General features: G+C 52.2%; 2 protein-coding genes across 2 annotated transcripts in view; both read right to left on the bottom strand.

Annotated features, from left to right (window-relative positions):
- The window catches only part of LOC144731164 (SRSF protein kinase 3-like), a 47,295-nt gene that overhangs the window by 17,916 nt on the left and 11,265 nt on the right, over positions 1 to 18,114 (bottom strand). Inside the window, exons 2-3 of the mRNA XM_078612128.1 lie at positions 8,696 to 8,922; positions 2,459 to 2,567 (exon numbers count right to left, since the gene is read on the bottom strand). Of these exons, the coding sequence (XP_078468254.1) occupies positions 2,459 to 2,567; positions 8,696 to 8,922 (336 nt within the window). The remainder of the gene's footprint in view (positions 1 to 2,458; positions 2,568 to 8,695; positions 8,923 to 18,114) is intronic.
- LOC144731241 (uncharacterized) lies at positions 4,873 to 8,043 on the bottom strand. The gene has a single exon (XM_078612260.1). The coding sequence runs from the start codon at positions 7,261 to 7,263 to the stop codon at positions 5,416 to 5,418; it is 1,848 nt and encodes a 615-aa protein (XP_078468386.1). The 5' UTR covers positions 7,264 to 8,043; the 3' UTR covers positions 4,873 to 5,415.

The raw sequence follows: 18,114 nt of genomic DNA, 5'->3' as shown, positions 1-18,114 counted from the left end.
ACAATAATGGTGATCGCGATGGTGATGATGATGATGCTGACGACGGTGATGATGATGACGGTAATGATGATGATGCCAATGACGATACAACAATGATGACGATGGCGATGATGACAACACTTATGATGATGACGACGATGATGATGACGATGGTGTTGACTATGGCGACGATTGTTGGCGACGGCGATGATGACGATGATGACGGTGACGTGATTGCGACAATGATGACGACAATGATTATGACGTTGATGATGACGATTGTGATGATGGTAACAACGTTCCGACGGTGACGATGATGACGCCTGCGACGACAAGAAGACCGTGAGGATGATGATGACCCTGATCGTGATCTTTTTCTTTCTGCAACGCAGAGCGCCTAAGCTCAAGGAGCTCCGTGCAGAGTTTAAAAAGCGTGAGACCAAACATCGAGCGATTTAGATGGCAGGGCCGGTGCAAGGGCCGAGGAATCGGTGACCGTGAGGGCACGTGGGGGTCACGGATGGGCTGTAGGCAGAGGTCGCAAAAGGGTTTTGATTCCTTACCCGTACCCGTACCCGGCCGCACCAGGGTCGCAAACGGGTACCCGTACCCGGCCGTACCCGTACCCTACCCGTACTCGGCCGGGTACGGGTAGGGTACGGGTATTGGGTACCTGATTGTGACCTCTGGGATGAAGCCATGTTGCAGGCGCGGGTGGGTTGATTCTAGGAACTTGAATTGTGATAAGAGACAAGACGTTGGGAAATGAGTGACAAACGGTTACTCACCAGTGACTCACGGCCTACCCGTACCCGGCCGCACCAGGGTCGCAAACGGGTACCCGTACCCGTACCTGGCCGAGTACGGGTAGCCGGGTATCGGATAGGGTACGGGTATCGGGTACCCGGTTGCGACCTCTGGCTGTAGGGGAGGGACGGGAAGGGATGGAGGGGCGAGGGGAGAGGGAAGGGAATGGGCGATGATGAAGAGGTGATAAGGACTTTGAGAGAGGAAAGTGAAGGAGGTGAAGGACAGGGGACTGATTAATGCACAGGGGAGGTTTATTTGCGGTGGTTGGGTGCAAGGAGGGAGAGATTTAAAGATGACGGGGATGATAACGAAAACTAAACGATGTTTAATGTGACCAGGTGAGGCTCTTTTCAGAAGCGACCTGGCCATCGTCAATCTTAGCTCGACGAAGTGGCTCGTGATGTGGAAATGTACAGCAGCCAAAGACTCTAAAGGCGCGACGTTGACTCTAAACGCGGAGGGAAAAACCGGAGGAACCGGAGAAAAATCCACGCGACTACGGGGAGAGAGACAGAGAGACACGAAGACTAATTTCTTTAGAACTTCGGTTTGTGTTCATAACATTCAAACTCCAAACACTGGGTGTTTGAAAAAGATGGACCCGATTTGAAATCGCTATATCTCTGCAACCACGAACCGCCCATTAATGAAACTCTTACCACTTGAAAGGGCGGGGCATAGAGAGGGAGGGGCATGGAGAGGGCGGGGCATATAGAGGGCGGGGCATAGAGAGGGGGGGGTATAGAGAGGGAGGGGCACAGAGAGGGAGGGGCGTAGAGGGGGAGGGGCATAGAGAGGGAGGGGCATAGAGAGGGAGGGGCGTAGAGGGGGAGGGGCATAGAGAGGGAGGGGCATAGAGAGGGGGGGCATATAGAGCGCGGGGCATGGAGAGGGAGGGGCTTAGAGAGGGAGGGCATAGAGAGGGAGGAGCACAGAGAGGGAGGGGCATAGAGAGGGCGAGGCATGGAGAGGGAGGGGTGTAGAGGGGGAGGGGCATAGAGAGGGAGGGGCACAGAGAGGGAGGGGCCTAGAGAAGGCGGGGCATAGAGTGGGAGGGGCATAGAGTGGGAGGGGCATAGAGTTTTAAATGATCACCGCTCGATGCCTCTCCCAGCGCACAAACAGCCCCTCGCCTCAGTCATTCGCAAGACGGTGACCCCGCAACACACGAGGGGCGTTTTGCTTTCTGCAGTTCAGCAAGACTGAATCCGTAATTGCGTTGCAGCGTGCGTTTCAACGGCGTTTTGGCATTGATCCTACAATGTCAAAGAGCGTGGTCGCACAAAAGATCGTGGTTTTTTTGTGCCACTATTAGCGAATAATCTGGATGACTTCAAAAACAGAATCACGGCAGCGGTGACCTCAGTGGAAGAAGACACTTTGAGAGGCGTTTGGGACGAATTCAACTATCGTCTCGATGTTGTCCGTACAGCCGGCGGAGGGCACATGGAGCATTTATAAAATGGTTAGTAAAACTTGATAACTCATTAAACCGTTTGTAACTTTTCGTGTAATTGTACCATGTTGCCATCGTGAAAATATACTGCTTTGAAATTGGGTCCATCTCTTTTAAACAGCCTGTATACAGCAGGCGTCACCAGGGTCCGGATCGAACCCCCCACGACCTCCTGCGCACCGGGCGAGGTGGTTGACATCTCGCGGCACTCACCGCGTGTCCCAGCAGAGCCACACGGTGGAGAAGTGTCCCCAGCCGAGTTTGCGGACCACGTGGTAGCGGCTGTCAAAGAGGTCCCCCTTCCGCACGGGGTGGTAGCCGCCTGTGAGACAGACAGAGGAGAGACAGAGGAGACAGACAGAGGAGAGAGACAGTGGAGAGAGACAGTGGAGAGAGACAGAGGAGAGACAGAGGAGAGACAGAGGAGAGACAGAGGAGAGACAGAGGAGAGACAGAGGAGAGACAGAGGAGAGAGACAGTGGAGAGAGACAGAGGAGAGACAGAGGAGACAGACAGAGGAGAGACAGAGGAGAGACAGAGGAGAGAGAGATGAGAGAGACAGAGGAGAGACAGAGGAGAGAGACAGAGGAGAGACAGAGGAGAGACAGAGGAGAGAGACAGTGGAGAGAGACAGAGGAGAGACAGAGGAGACAGACAGAGGAGAGACAGAGGAGAGACAGAGGAGAGAGAGATGAGAGAGACAGAGGAGAGACAGAGGAGAGACAGAGGAGAGAGACAGAGGAGAGACAGAGGAGAGAGACAGAGGAGAGAGACAGAGGAGAGACAGATGAGAGAGACAGAGGAGAGACAGAGGAGAGAGACAGTGGAGAGACAGAGGAGAGACAGAGGAGAGAGATGAGAGACAGAGGAGAGAGACAGTGGAGAGAGACAGAGGAGAGACAGAGGAGAGAGACAGTGGAGAGAGACAGAGGAGAGACAGAGGAGAGAGACAGAGGAGAGAGACAGTGGAGAGAGACAGAGGAGAGAGACAGAGGAGAGACAGAGGAGAGAGATGAGAGACAGAGGAGAGAGAGATGAGAGACAGATGAGAGAGACATGACAGACAGATGAGAGAGACAGAGGAGAGACAGAGGAGAGAGACAGTGGAGAGAGACAGAGGAGAGACAGAGGAGAGAGACAGAGGAGAGACAGAGGAGAGAGATGAGAGACAGAGGAGAGAGAGATGAGAGACAGATGAGAGAGACATGAGAGACAGATGAGAGAGACAGAGGAGAGAGACAGAGGAGAGACAGAGGAGAGAGATGAGAGACAGAGGAGAGAGAGATGAGAGACAGATGAGAGAGACAGAGGAGAGACAGAGGAGAGAGACAGAGGAGAGAGACAGAGGAGAGAGACAGAGGAGAGAGAGATGAGAGACAGATGAGAGAGACAGAGGAGAGAGAGATGAGAGAGATACTCTTAGTTCTTTCGGTAAAGTCACGTAGGTAAAAAATTAAATTAAAATTAATAAAAATAAAACAATAAAATCACGACGTTTCGGAGGCAACACAAGTCTCCGTCATCAGGTGGGACCGTCACAGCCAGATTAGCTGCATCACTTGATTTTATTGTTTTATTAATTTTAATTTCATTTTTTACCTACAGGACTTTACCGAAAGAACACACGCACATACACGCGCACACACGCACACATAACGAGCATCGCTCCCCTCCCCATCCTGCAAACGCAAAACTTGGCAGGACCCTCCTGAAAGTGAATCACGCGACTCGGTGCGAGGCTTCCCCGTGTAAACAAGCACAACAACAACAGGAACAACAACAACAACAACAGCTAGCAACCAGCACGTCTATTGGACGTGACGTCCAGCCAGGCAGCAAAACTTTTTGTCCTAATCTAATGTAGAATATGACATCAGCGCGCCACGTCCTTTGGATGTCACCGTCTGTCCGTCTCTCGTTCCCTTCCTCCCTCCGGATGTGATATCCAGCCAGAAAGCCAGCCAGGAATACTTTTTACCTCATCTAGCATGATGGTACCGTACATTATATGAACGAGCACATCCCTCCCTCCTTTTCTTTTTAACCGATCAGACGAGAAAGATGCTCGGTCTTTCGGCACTTTACTTCGTTCATCTTGTCGTTTTTTTGTATTTTTTTGTTTGCTTATGTGCTCCCTTTTTTAATCAAAGATTTAACGCGGGTTTCCCGTGTAACATTAGTCCCGTTGTGTGTTACTGTGTTCATAGACACCAACAAGAAACACAAATCACCCTCAAAAACCTATCATTAGATCCCCTGCTGCTGCGCTACCAGCACCATAGCGGCGAAGGCAACTGCCTCCCCTCCCTCCCCTCCCTCCTTTTTTTTTAAACGATCAGACGAGAAAGATGCTCAGTCTTTCGGCACTTTACTTCGTTCATCATGTCGTTTGTTTGTATTTTTTTTAATCAATGATTTAATGCGAGTTTCCCGTGTAACATTAGTCCCATTATGTGTTACGGTGTTCATTGACACCAATAAGAAAACAATTCACCCTCAAAATACCCATCACCAGATCCCCTGCTGCTGCTGCGCTAGCAGCACCATAGCGGCGAAGGCACCTGCCTGACCTCCCTCCCATCCCTCCCCTCCCCTCCCTCCCCTCCCCCCCCCCTCCCCTCCTCTTTTTACCATTCTTTTATTAAATGTCTTCTAAATCCCTAAGCAAGCTTGAACATTACAATAATTAAAAAGAACATCAGCTGCAGTACACAGTAACTACTTACTGCAGACCGTGTAGCATATCAGGTGACCAAACACAGCACTGAGTAAACAGCCAGCACACGGGGATGGTCGGTACCCAAAACATGTAGTACCTAGGTAAGCAATGGCAGTGAGCACACCCTCATGGGGAGCCAACCCGACGCCAAACAGTAAAAAAAACTAACAAAAGAAAAACCCCGCGGAAAGTACTGCTCTCTCTTTTCCACAAGCAGGTACACAGCATAAAAATAAAATCTACAAACATTCTCAAAATTCGGCGCATACGCACACAAATTACATAGGATCTGGTTGTTGTACATTAGGTCTACTCAGATTATATTGTCCTCTGTGATATAAAATACTCCACTAATATACCAATTGCAACAGGAGACAACCGTAGCTCAAACTTGAGTTTACTAATTGGGTATGCCCTTGAGAATTAAGTCATCATTCAAGGATGTTGGCATCTAGGATCCCATCTTATGACTGGTTGGTTTAGATGCCTTTACTTTGAGTAAGTCCAGGCAAAGGTGGCAACTCCAGCCTTTCCCTGGGTACTCAGACATGGCAGGGCTGAAACAATACATGTGATAAACACGGTCGCAGTCATTGCAAAACAGCAGCTGGTCGTCATTCTCATCGGCGCCGCAAATGTTGCAGCGCTTGCACTCAATGCACTGCCAACGGTAAGTCTTGATGGCGGTGATCATGTTTGAAGTGTACTCCAAACAGGACGGGTGTGCAGGACGTCCACAGTCGGAGCAGGAAACCAATTCTTCCGGTTGTCCCGTCTCCTTGTTCTCCAAATCGCAGTAGTTGCTAGGGTTTGCCAGCCCATCAGGACCTTTTTTGGCTTTGAGGTCCTCCGAGCGGCGCGTGACAGGTGTGGCGGGCCGCGAGTCCTTGTCCTCGCCCTCCTCATCCACTAAGCGGCTGTGCGTGTAATGACAGCCCGGCCCAGGGCGGTTCTTGTACCGCTGTCTGCAAACGTCGCAAATGTCGCCTGCAAACAGCTTGCCTTTATCCTCCTGTGCTGCTGCTTCATTCTTCTTCCTGGTCCCCGCTGCTGCCTCGCCGGGGTCCTGTTTGGGCTCCTCCGCGCTCTTGGCTGCTCGCGTTTCCTGGGAGGCCTCGGCCCCCTTGCTGGGCGCGTCGTCGAGGTCTGAAGTGCGACCCTCTTCACTTGTGTCCTTCGCCACTTCGCAGATTGCGGTTTCCTCCGCTTCCATCTCAGGCTCCATATTTTCATCAGGCGTCTTGCGCTTGAGCTTGGTTCTTGCACGGGGCTTCTTCCCTCTGCGTATCCCACTTTTAGGGGCATCTGGGATGGCGAAGACCCCGTCCTTGCCACCAGTGCTCTCCGCATCTCCCCCAGGCGTCGGTGCGATGTCCGACTCCAACTCTGGGAGATCTTTAAAGGGACTGACCTCATCCCCACTGGTCTCTGGAGATAATGAAGCCGAGTCTTCCGTAAATTTCCTCTTCAGAGGTCCGGCTGTCGATGATGACTGGGTGGCTGGCTGAGCCTCAGTCTCCATGGCAGTAGCTGGGGTTGGAGCGGGGTCTACCGCCACCTCGTGTGATCTCCGTGGTGAGGGACCCTCTCCTGAGTCACTTGTTGGGTGTGCCTCTTTATCACCCTTTTCCACCGTTGTCTCGCTGGTAGATTGGGCATTTGCTGTCATCGGGCAGTGTTTTTTAACATGCCCCTCTGCTTTGCAAAGGTTGCATTTTAGCACGTCCTTGCAGTAAAACAGCCTATGGGCCCTTCCTCCATTCATGACCACAAAGGAGCCCTCTTCAAGCTGCCCATTGGGCACCAGCATGTAGACCTGCCTTCTAAAAGACAAGACATGCCTCAAGGCAGGATTTTTGAGGCCCAGAGGCACACGCTGAAGGTTGGAAGTCAGCGTGCCCAACTTAGCCAGGTGATCTTGGATGTCTTTATCGGGAATGTAGGGGGGGACGTTGGATACGATCACGCGTACCGACGGTGATGACATTGGCTCCAAGGTAAGGTGCCAATCGCCAACCGTCATCCCCTCCTCCATGGCGGCATTTGCCACCTTTTCAGACTCCATGAAGAAAACCACTCTTCCGCTCACCTTGGAGGCGTACCTTATCGAGCCCCCTGGCACGATGGCGCACAGCGCATCCACGTAAACTTCAATCGGAACATCGTGAGAAGCCGGGCAGCGGATCCCAGCCTCCCGTGGAGGCTCTGGGTGCTGCTGCAGGCGCCTTGCAGACCCCAGAGACGGGTCTTGCGTTGGTGCGGTAGCTTTCGCGTACGTTGTTGCGGGTCGGGTGGACATCTTCACGTGTGTGAGATGTCACACACAACTACGAAAGCAAACCTCTCTACTTTCTAAAGTCAGGAAAAAATTACCAAAAAAACAAGAAACGTAACAAAAATTCCATATAAAGATGGTCAAATCTGTGTTATGACCACCTTCTGCTGATTATTGTTACTGCTGCCCACCCAAAGCTCCCCTGGAGAGAGTACAATTATTTTAAGTCCTTGGTTTTTTTTTTTACAAGAGGAAGAAAAAAAACGAAAACGTAGGAAAAAAAGCACACCAATAAAAATAAAATAATGTAAACACGCTCGCAGCAATAAACAAGAGGGGATTCTAAAGGGGATGTCTGCCCTGCACCCACACCGGCCGGTGTGGTACAGTGCGAACACGGGTGTGAAACACGTGGGAGCACACCAGACAAAGGAACGAAAAAAGACACGAAAAAGAATCACAAAACTCAAAGATTACTAAAGGAACTCAAGATCGAAAAGAAAGCAAAGAAAAGCGTGATTATGAAATCAACTATCAAAATAAAAGTAGAGGATTGTGCGGAAAAACAAACAAACACACCTTTCCACTGCAGTGAGCGCAGCCGCGCACTGAACAGTGAAAACAACAGAAAAGAACAAAGAAAGAAAGAGAAAGGAAGTCTAAATTAACAAACAAACTGATCACAGATGTGTATAAAGCAAGACACTTACTGTTGGTGAAAATAAATCCCGAAAAAAGGGTGAGAAAAATAAAGTTTTTAGAGGTAAAGGCCGGAGCTCTGGGTGAACGCGTCTCTCTCCCTCCCTCCCTCCGGGCGTAACATCCAATGAGCCAACAAACCAGCCAGCCAGCCAGCAAAACTTCTTTCGAACGATCTTCATCTTTCGTACGACTGCTGCTGGTGTAGACGCAGAGCAGCGACGACAACTCCACATCCAGGCGGTGAAGCCCATCAGACAGCTGCGTCAGGAGACAGCGCGGGGCGGTGTTACCGCCGCGTTGTTTCTCCTTTGCGTTTGTGGATCGGGCAATTGCGTCGTTATACAGGCAGGAACAACAGTTCCACACTGCCCACCAGGGATGATTTGTCTGTCTGTCGTGCATAGAGCCACGCCCTCGAGTTTTGCCACGCAGCTTGCGCCGCGTGACACGGATCGCACGAATGCGCTGTCTAATCAAGTTCCTACCTGCCCACTCCGAAGGGAACGTGTTACGTGTGCCACGGTCTGTTCTAACAATTCACGACGACGACGATTTGTCCCTCCTCCCATTGAATCCTGCGGATGGCAGAGGTCGCAACCGGGTACCCGATACCCGTACCCTACCCGAAACCGGGCTACCCGTACCCGGCTGGGTATGGGTACGGGTAGCCGTTTGCGACCCTGGTGCAGCCGGGTACGGGTAAGGAATCAAAACCCGTTTGCGACCTCTGGCAGATGGGCAGCGGATCCCTCACCGGGACAGTAATCCTGCGGATCTTCTTGGCCGTCTCCAAAGTCCGAGTCGCCGTGGCCGCTCGAGTCCTTGGGCCGGCGGCGTGGGTCCTCCTCCTCCTGCTCCTCCTTGCCACCGTGACGCCCCTCGGAGTCATCCTTCTCCTGCTCCTTGCCGCCGCCGCCGTTGTGGCCGCACTCCTCTTCTGCGGTGGGGCCCGGCGAGCCGTCGCCGCTCTCCAGCTCCGGCCTGCAACGCCGGGGGTGGGGGGGGGGGGCGCAAATGTTTGTTAAACTCTTGACCATTTCACCGCCTTTTGGTGTCATCTGGTCCAACCCATGTGAGACTAGGCTCTAAGGAAAGCTGTCTCGGGTGTGGACCAATCAACTTCAAGGACAGTGCACATTATCAGAGTTATGTTTTTTGTTTGCATTATGACTGCAGGTATTGTGGTCTATGCAAACATGACTCCTTGTAAAAAAGGTGTCAGTTTTGTTGCCAGATAGAAGGGTAAAAAAACAATTATCATTTCACCGTTATTTTTAACTTACCAGGCATGACCCTACTGAGCTGGAAAGTTTTTTTTTTTAAGCCACCTGTCAACAGATAATAGCTCAACTAAATGGCTTATCTCTTGACTTAAAGCTTTCGTGACTGCATAAATTCATATTCTTGGTTCTTTCGGTAAAGTCACGTAGAAGGGAAATAAAAAAATATAAAACAATACAATTCTCACGATGTTTCGATTGAACCTATGTACGTGACTTTACCGAAAGACCGAAAGTGGCTTATCGTCGTTCTAAACTAAAACGAAACTACTTGAAATTCCACCACCGAGCTACGTACTGTAGCTCTTATTCTTTCAGAAGCGACCGGCCACAATTGGATAAGCTCAATAAAGCGGCGAATCGTGGTTCTAAACTTCAACTAAACTACGTAGAATGGAAATGATAAAATAATAAAAACAAAACATAATAAAATAATAAAAATAAAATATAATAAAATAATTCTCACGACGTTTCGGCCACAACGCAAGCAGCCGTCCTCAGGTGGTAGTCGCTCCAAGCCTGGGGTGTGTCATTCAGACGCTGTCTCCTCGACAGACCTGTTCTCCACCTGAGGATGGTTGCTTGCGTTGTGGCCGAAACGTCGTGAGAATAATTTTTGTTATATTTTATTTTTATTATTTTATTATTTCCATTCTACGTGACTTTACCGAAAGAACCAAGAAGATGAATCCCTGCAGTCACGAAAGCTTTAAATCGAAACTTAAAGTAAACTATTTAGTATTTTACCAGCTGGCAAGGCATTGTGGTCACTGCCTTCTCCTACGACAAACATCTGAGTTTGCGGTGACCCACCAACCCTCGCTACTGCCCGCACAGCGCTGGGTCACGTGCCATTCTACTAATGAGGTGATGGACATTCTTCCAAGGTCCCTTAAATCACCCCTAATCCTCACCACGGGACCAGAGCCATCTTCTCACATGCCCTGTCGTGTGGGAGGTATTCATCACATGGCAATCAAACCCCCACCCCCCCCCCCCGATACGTATTAATTTCTCATAAGCGGGGAGTAAAGTCCCATTAAGTAAAGGTTAAAATGTGTTGCCGTTCTATCTCTGCGTCTCTATATGTACGCCTATGGATTCCGAGGAAAACTCATTTCCATAGAACTGCGTTTTGTGTTTAGGTCGTGGTCCTTTTTAATTTCTCAGATGCGCCAGAGGTCGCAAACGGGTTTTGATTCCTTACCCGTACCCATTCCCGGCCGCACAAGGGGCGCAAACGGATACCCGTACCCGGCCGGGTACGTTCCCTACCCGTACCTTACCCGAAATGAGTGACAAACGGTGACTCACCAGTGACTCACGGCCGATCCGTACCCGTACCCGGCCGCACCAGGGTCGCAAACGGCTACCCGTACCCGTACCCGGCCGGGTACGGGTAGCCGGGTATCGGGTAGGGTACGGGTATCAGGTACCCGGTTGCGACCTCTGAGATGCGCCTCTTCCATGGCCGTCTGGAACGCTCTTGCTTCCGGTATTAGGAAGCCACTGGAGCGATGCACTTGTAAATCATCGTCCAGATTGACCAACTCATTTCTTTAGAACTGCTGTTTGTAGTTTAGTTTGCTGTCCTTTCCCCGCACCTCCGATTAGCACGCTCGGCTACGTACGGTGCGAAAGAAGTTCAATGTACAGAACAAACTACTACACAACACACGACCTTACAATCCACTCTGATACATTACACGACTACACTATAAACTACTACACATGCTCCACTTCTTTACACTACGCTATATAGCGCACTACACACGACACTACCGTACACCGCGACACCACTAGACATTGAAAATTCGTTTATTGAGAAGTGCTTTTTGCGTGTAGCCTGACGTCCAACCCTCGCACCATCTGATGAGCACGCTCGGCTACGTACGGTGCGAAAGAAATTCAACGTGCGCACGTACGAAGATAATGAGTCACCTGACTCTGACCACCCGAGTTGAATCATGTGTCGTCATCACAGTCACGGGCGCGAGAGAGGGCCGTCCATAAATGACGTCACGCGATTTTGGACGATTTTTGCCCTCCCCCCCCCTTTCGTCACACGGCGTCACAAAAGTCAAACCCCCCCCCCTCAAATATGACGTCACAAAGCTCTGTCCCCCCGCCCCCCCAAAAATAAAACATGCTTCAAATCGCTTTAAACTATTGTCATTGTAGTGCGTATTTAATGTGGCGCTGCACTCTGATGTTGTAGGAGAAAACATTTATTAAAAAGTCTATTTAATTAAGTAGAACGTGTTGTCTATATTTATTTAAAGTGGCGCATTTTGATGTGACGTCACATTTCTGAACCCCCCCCCCCCCTCGTCACAGATTGTCACAAATGTCTGACCCCCCCCCCCCCCCCCGGTGATTGACGTCATTTATGGACGGCCCCAGACACGCGGTGTTCGAACCCAGTCAGACACCACTGATTGTTTAGAACTACATAACTTTTTATGTTTAGTTTAATTGTCAGTCCCCCGCAACTTTGATTAGCGCGGTTGGCTATGTAGGGTGCAAAAGAAGTTGAAAATACATACACTCACCCACCCACTCACCCACTCACACACTCACCCACACACTCACCCACTGACTCACCCACTCACTCACCCACTGACTCACCCACTCACTCACTCACCCACCCACTCACGGTTGGCTACGTACAGTCCGAAATAAGTTCAACATACACACATACACTCACCCACCCACGCATTGACCCACTGACCCACACATTAACCCACTCACACACTCACACCCTCACCCACCCACTCACCCACCTACTCACTCACCCACACACTCACTCACCCACTCACCCGATCACTCACCCACACACTCACACACTCACTCACCCACTCACTCACCCACCCACTCATTCACCCACACACTCACTCACACACTCACCCACTCACTCACTCACCCACTCACTCACCCACACACTCACCCACTCACTAACCCACACACTCACTCACTCACTCACCCACTCACTCACCCACCCACTCATTCACCCACACACTCACTCACACACTCACCCACTCACTCACTCACCCACTCACTCACCCACACACTCACCCACTCACTAACCCACACACTCACTCACTCACTCACCCACACACTCACGGTTGGTTACATACGGTCCGACAGTATATGAACATACACACATACACACCACCACATACACAACCACCACGAAGGGGGAGTGGGGAGGGGGTGGGGAGCAGCTCACTTAACGACCTGGCAGGCCCAGCTTGCTATTCCCATTGCCCGCCGCCGCTATCCACAAATAGCCGTGGATGGGGTGGGGTTTGTGGGGGGAGTAGGGGTGTGTGTGTGTGGGGGGGTGTGTGTGTGTATGTGGGGGTGTGTGTATGTGGGGGTGTGTGTGTGTGGGGGTGTGTGTGTGTGTGGGTGTGTGTGTGTGGGAGTGTGTGTGTTTGGGGGTGTGTGTGTATGTGTGTGTGTGTGTATGTGGGGGTGTGTGGGGGTGTGTGTGGGTGTGTGTATGTGTGTGTATGTGGGGGTGTGTGTGTATGTGGGGGTGTGTGGGAGTGTGTGTGTGAGGGTGTGGGGGTGTGTGTGTGTGGGGGTGTGTGGGGGTGTGTGGGAGTGTGTGTGTGAGTGTGTGGGGGTGTGTGGGAGTGTGTGTGTGAGTGTGTGGGGGTGTGTGGGGTGTGTGTGTAGGTGTGTATGTGGGGGTGTGTGTGGGTGTGTGTATGTTGGGGGTATGTGGGTGTGTGTGTGGGGGTGTGTGTATGGGTGTGTGTATGTGTGTGGTGGTGTGTGTGGTGGTGGTGTGTGTGTGGGGGTATATGTATGTGGTGGTGTGTGTTTGTGGGGGTGTATGTATGTAGGAGATTGAATTTTCACCCTCGGGGCTCCTCCAGAAACAACGAAAAACCATTGCGGATGGCCACGTGGAATGTTCGAACGCTCACTGCGGAGGAGAGGCTGCCACTCCTCTGTCGGGAGCTGGACCGGTACCGCCTGGATCTCTGTGGCATTCAGGAGGTCCGGTGGACCGGTTCTGGCTCCTGCCACCATGAGGGGTGGACAGTCCTCTACTCGGGGCAGGAGACTGCCAAACAACAGGGTGTGGCTCTTCTTCTGAACAAAAGAATGAAGGGGGCGTGGGAGCGTGGCGGTGAGGTGTGGGAAGCTGTAAGCCCCAGGATACTTTGGGCTCGCCTTCCCATCAACCAGAGGCGAGGAGTGGTGGTCGTGGTTACTTATGCCCCCACCGAAGACGAACATCCGTGGAGGGATGCAGGCAAAGCCGATGAGTCAGACGCTTTCTATGACCTCCTGTCACAGGTGCTGGCTAAAGTGGCCACTCGGGACAGAGTCATCTTGTTGGGTGACTTCAATGCCCGAGTTGGTCATGATGCTGGCACCTGGTCTGGAGTGATTGGAAGGCATGGGCCAGATCAGCTCAATAATAACGGTAGGAGGCTGCTAGATTTTTGTGCAGCCCATGGGCTTGTAATTACCAACACGCTCTTCCGGCATCAGCGCATCCACACAACATCATGGATACATGCCGGGTCCAAGCAAGAACATCTGCTGGACTACATAGTGACGGACCAGCGGATGCGAGCCCATGTCCTTGACACCAGGACCTACCGTGGAGCTGATCTGACCTCTGACCATCGACTAGTCATCTGTAAGATGCGCCTGCCATTCTTCCACTCCGGTGGTGGGTGTACACCCAGGACCCCACTCCAACCAAAAGTGGCCTGGTCTCAGCTAGCTGATGAAAGTTGCAAGCGAGAATTTCATCATTGCTTGCAGCTGGGGTTGGCATCGTCCCCCACTCCACCTGATGTCGAGGGTAAATGGGCGAGGTTTAAGACTGTGACTCATGCAGCTGCAATGGCTGCTTTGGGTACGCGGTCCAGACCTCCCCAGAAACCCTGGCTGACGGAGGAGGTGTTCAGGTTAATTGAGAAAAAGCGACAGGCCCACTCTCATCGCCTACAGCATCCCACGTCAGAGAATGAGGAGGTTTACCGCAGCCTTCGCTCGGAGGTTCGGAGAGCCGTAAGGCGCTGTAAGGATGGGTGGTGGTCGCGGGTTGCTGAGGAGATGGAGTCTGCCTCAGTGGCCCGCGATCACAAATCACTATTTAACTCCATCAAACAAGTAACCTGCAGCGCCACACCTATTACCATCATTAGAGGAAAAAACGGTGATCCAATCTCCGACCCCCAGGAACAGGTTTGCAGATTTGCTGAGCATTTCTGTGAGGTCCTGGGGGAGGGAAAATCTCTCAGCCAGGAAAACATCATGGCACAAAGTGGGGATAACCCTGCTGAGGCTGCGGTGCCTCAAATATTGGAAGAGGTCACCCCCTGTGAGTGGCTGGCTGAGGTACCAGCTGTTGAGGAAGTACTGAGGGCGATCTGGAGTCTGAGACCAGGAAAGGCACCGGGCAGAGATGATCTCCCAAGCGAAATGCTGAGGGAGGGTGGCGTTTGTGCACAGACTGCCCTATATGACATCATAACAACAGTCTGGACCACTGGACGGGTTCCGCAGGACTGGAAGGATGCCCTGGTGGTCCCCCTCTTTAAGAAGGGGGACCGTACCGACTGTAACAACTACAGGGGCATCTCACTCCTCAGTGTGCTGGGTAAGGTCCTGGCAAGGATTATTCAACATCGCCTTGCTAGGCACGCTGAGGAGAGGCTTGCGGAGCCCCAATGCGGTTTCAGGAAAGGGCGGTCCTGCACAGATGCCATATTTTCTGTCCGTCTGCTACAGCAGAGGTGTAGGGAATTCCAAAAAGACCTACATCTCTGCTTTATTGACCTGGTCAAGGCCTATGATACCATCAGTAGGACTGGGCTCTGGGTTGTTCTTCGTGCTTTCGGAGTCCCTGACCCTCTGCTCACGATCATTAAGGACCTTCATGATGGTGAGCGGGCCCGGGTAAAACTACGTGGCCGGGAGTCGGAGCCTTTCCCTGTACACCTTGGGGTGCGACAGGGATGTCCTCTGGCTCCCACATTATTTAACATCTATTTCGACTGCGTAGTTCCTGAAACCTTCAATAGCTGTACCGGGGGAATTACCATTTGGTACAGATATAATGGGAGGCTGATCGACGCCCGGGTGCGATCAAGGGATGGCTCCCTATTGGTCAACCACGTTATGTATGCCGATGATTTGGTAATAGCTGCTCATTCAGAAGAGGAGTTGGAGACGCTGCTGCTGAGACTGGAGCGTGCCACTAAGAGGTGGGGCCTTACCATCAGCCCCACCAAAACTAAGCACCTGCCTGGGTATTTTGTACCATCGGGCACTCCACCCCCACAACTCCCAATCGGTGATGGGGCAGTTGTGGAGAGAGTGGAGAGTTTCCCATACCTGGGCAGTGTGCTTATGACCGGCTCCAGTTTAACAGCAGAGGTCTCACTCCGAATCAGTCGAGCGGCAATATCTTTTCATCGGTTGCGTAACGCTGTGTGGAAGCTACCTGGTCTGTCGCTCCGCACGAAGCTTCAGGTCTTCTCGGCCACGGTCATTCCCTCCCTTCTCTACGCTTGCGAAACGTGGACCCCCCTAGTGGAGCATCTTCGCCGGTTGGAAACATTTAGGCTGGCCTGCCTACGATCCATCCTGGGTTTAACCAGGCTGGATTGTGTGAGGAGCTCACAAGTCCTTGAAAGATCTGGGCAAAGTCCCATCAGTGAGCTCCTCCGGCAGGCAAGGCTGCGTTGGCTGGGTCATGTAGCCCGCATGCCCAGCCACCGCATGCTTAAACAGCTTTTGTTCGGCCGGATCGAGGGGGCTAAACGGGCGCGGCACGGGCTAGAGAAGAGATGGAGTGATGTGGTACAGGAGGACGTGGAGCTGAGTGGACTTGCCGATGACTGGTACCAGCGGTGTCAAGATCGGCCTCAGTGGAGGAGGCTCGTGAAGGACGCTACTGGGCAGTTGGAGGCAGTCGCCCTCCAACAACAACGGAGGGCGGAGGAGCGACGCTCACAACAACGAGCGGAGCGCCGGGTGGCTAAAGCACAGCAAGTTGGCACAGTAGGGGGCACAGGTGGTGCATCAGCCAGTCATCTCGGTCATCTCGGTCAGTCGACCCGTGGCACCTGCTGGGTCTGCCCCGTGACCTCCTGCCAGCGGGCGTTCGACACTTCACGTGGCCTCAGGGTGCACATGGCCTGGCACAAGCGTCGTGGTGACGTCACCGCCACTTAGTGGCGAATGGCGGTTGTTGTTGTTGTATGTCGGTGTGTGTGTGTGGGTGTGTGTATGTATGTGTATGTGGGTGTATGTGGGTGTGTGTGTGTATGTGGGTGTGTGTATGTATGTGTATGTGGGTGTATGTGGGTGTGTGTGTGTATGTGGGTGTGCGGGTGGCACTGCGAGCCCGCGGGGTGCGGGAACGGAACGGAACTGAGCACAAAAAATAACCCACAACAGATTTTTGCGGAGTCACGGACGATGATGATGATGGTGACGATAGTGACGATGATGATGACGATGATGATGGTGACGATAGTGACGATGATGATGACAATGATCATGATGACGATGGTGACGGTGGTGAAGGATGGTGATGATGACGATGATGATAGTGACGATGATGATAGTAACGATGATGATAGTAACGATGATGATGACGATGATAGTGACGGTGATGATAGTGACGATGATGATGACTTCAACGTGAAACGCTCGCACGTGGTTTTCCGCTCTGGGCTCGTTGCGTGGAGGTGGGAGGAGCCGGGCAGCGGCAGCGGCCGCCGATGAGCCGGCGGTAGCCAACGATTGCCCCAAGCTCTGGCGGTCCCCTACATATGAAGGTGTCGACGGCTCAATTAATGGGGCGTTCAACTTGGTAGAAGGGACCGGAGCGCCCGGAGAAAAACCGACGCGGTTCGAGGGGGAAACACTCGATCCCGTTTTCACATCGTCACGCAGTGTAATTGTCCGTCAATATAGGACCAACCCCATATCTTTGACGATATAAACATCTGGCAGGCCACCAGCGTTGATTCAATGTCTTTGTTGTTGTCTGTGTGAAACCCCCCGCCCACCTCCTACGCATTTCACAAGTAGTGACTAATCCCATATCTGCATTTCCCATAAATATGCTAAATTCCTCTTGATATGCAATTTCTTTTGTCAAGGCGCTCTTCCACCTCTAACCCAGCTTAAATATACGCTCCAAGCCTGGTGGTGTTTCATTCAGACGCTGTCTTCCCGACAGACCTGTTCTTCACCTGAGGACGGCTGCTTGCGTTGTGGCCGAAACGTCGTGATAATTATTTAATGTTTTAATTTTTCTTATTTTATTATTTCCCTTCTACGTGACTTTACCGAAAGAACCAAGAAGATGAATCCCTGCAGTCACGAAAGCTTTAAATCGAAAACAAAAATTGTCTGTGTTGTTTTTTTACGCTGAAACGCCACGCTCGCCGCGATGGGGTTGTGCTTGGGAACGCTTTGCTACAGTTTGTATATTATGTTTTGTATTTTGCGTGGAGGGCCAGGAAGAGACATTGCCCGCTTCATTCAAGTTGCCCTCGCCCGAGGTTCAGCAGCACCCCCCCCCCCCCTCTGTGTTGTTTCAGCTCAACTCTGCCGCGTGTGGTGGTGGTGGGGGGGGTGAAGTGGGGGGGAGGTGAAGGGGGAGACAGGGTGGGGGGGACAGGGTGGGGGGGGGGGTAAGTGGGGGGGGAGGTGAAGGGGGGGACAGGGTGGGGGGGACAGGGTGGGGGGGTAAGTGGGGGGGAGGTGAAGGGGGGGACAGGGGGTGGGGTGAAGGGGGGGGACAGGGTGGGAGGGTGAAGTGGGGGGGAGGTGAAGGGGGGGACAGGGTGGGGGGGGACAGGGTGGGGGGGTAAAGTGGGGGGGAGGTGAAGGGGGGGGGAGG

This window comes from Lampetra planeri, chromosome 38, assembly GCF_965212315.1.
Source record: "Lampetra planeri chromosome 38, kcLamPlan1.2.h2, whole genome shotgun sequence".
NCBI classification, from domain to species: Eukaryota; Metazoa; Chordata; class Hyperoartia; order Petromyzontiformes; family Petromyzontidae; genus Lampetra; species Lampetra planeri.
Note: the sequence above shows the minus strand (reverse complement) of the source record. Positions and strands in the feature narration are given on the sequence as shown.

Excerpts from the sequence above, each read along its gene's own strand:
- LOC144731241 (XM_078612260.1), bottom strand. The coding sequence starts at position 7,263 with ATGTCCACCCGACCCGCAACAACGTACGCGAAAGCTACCGCACCAACG.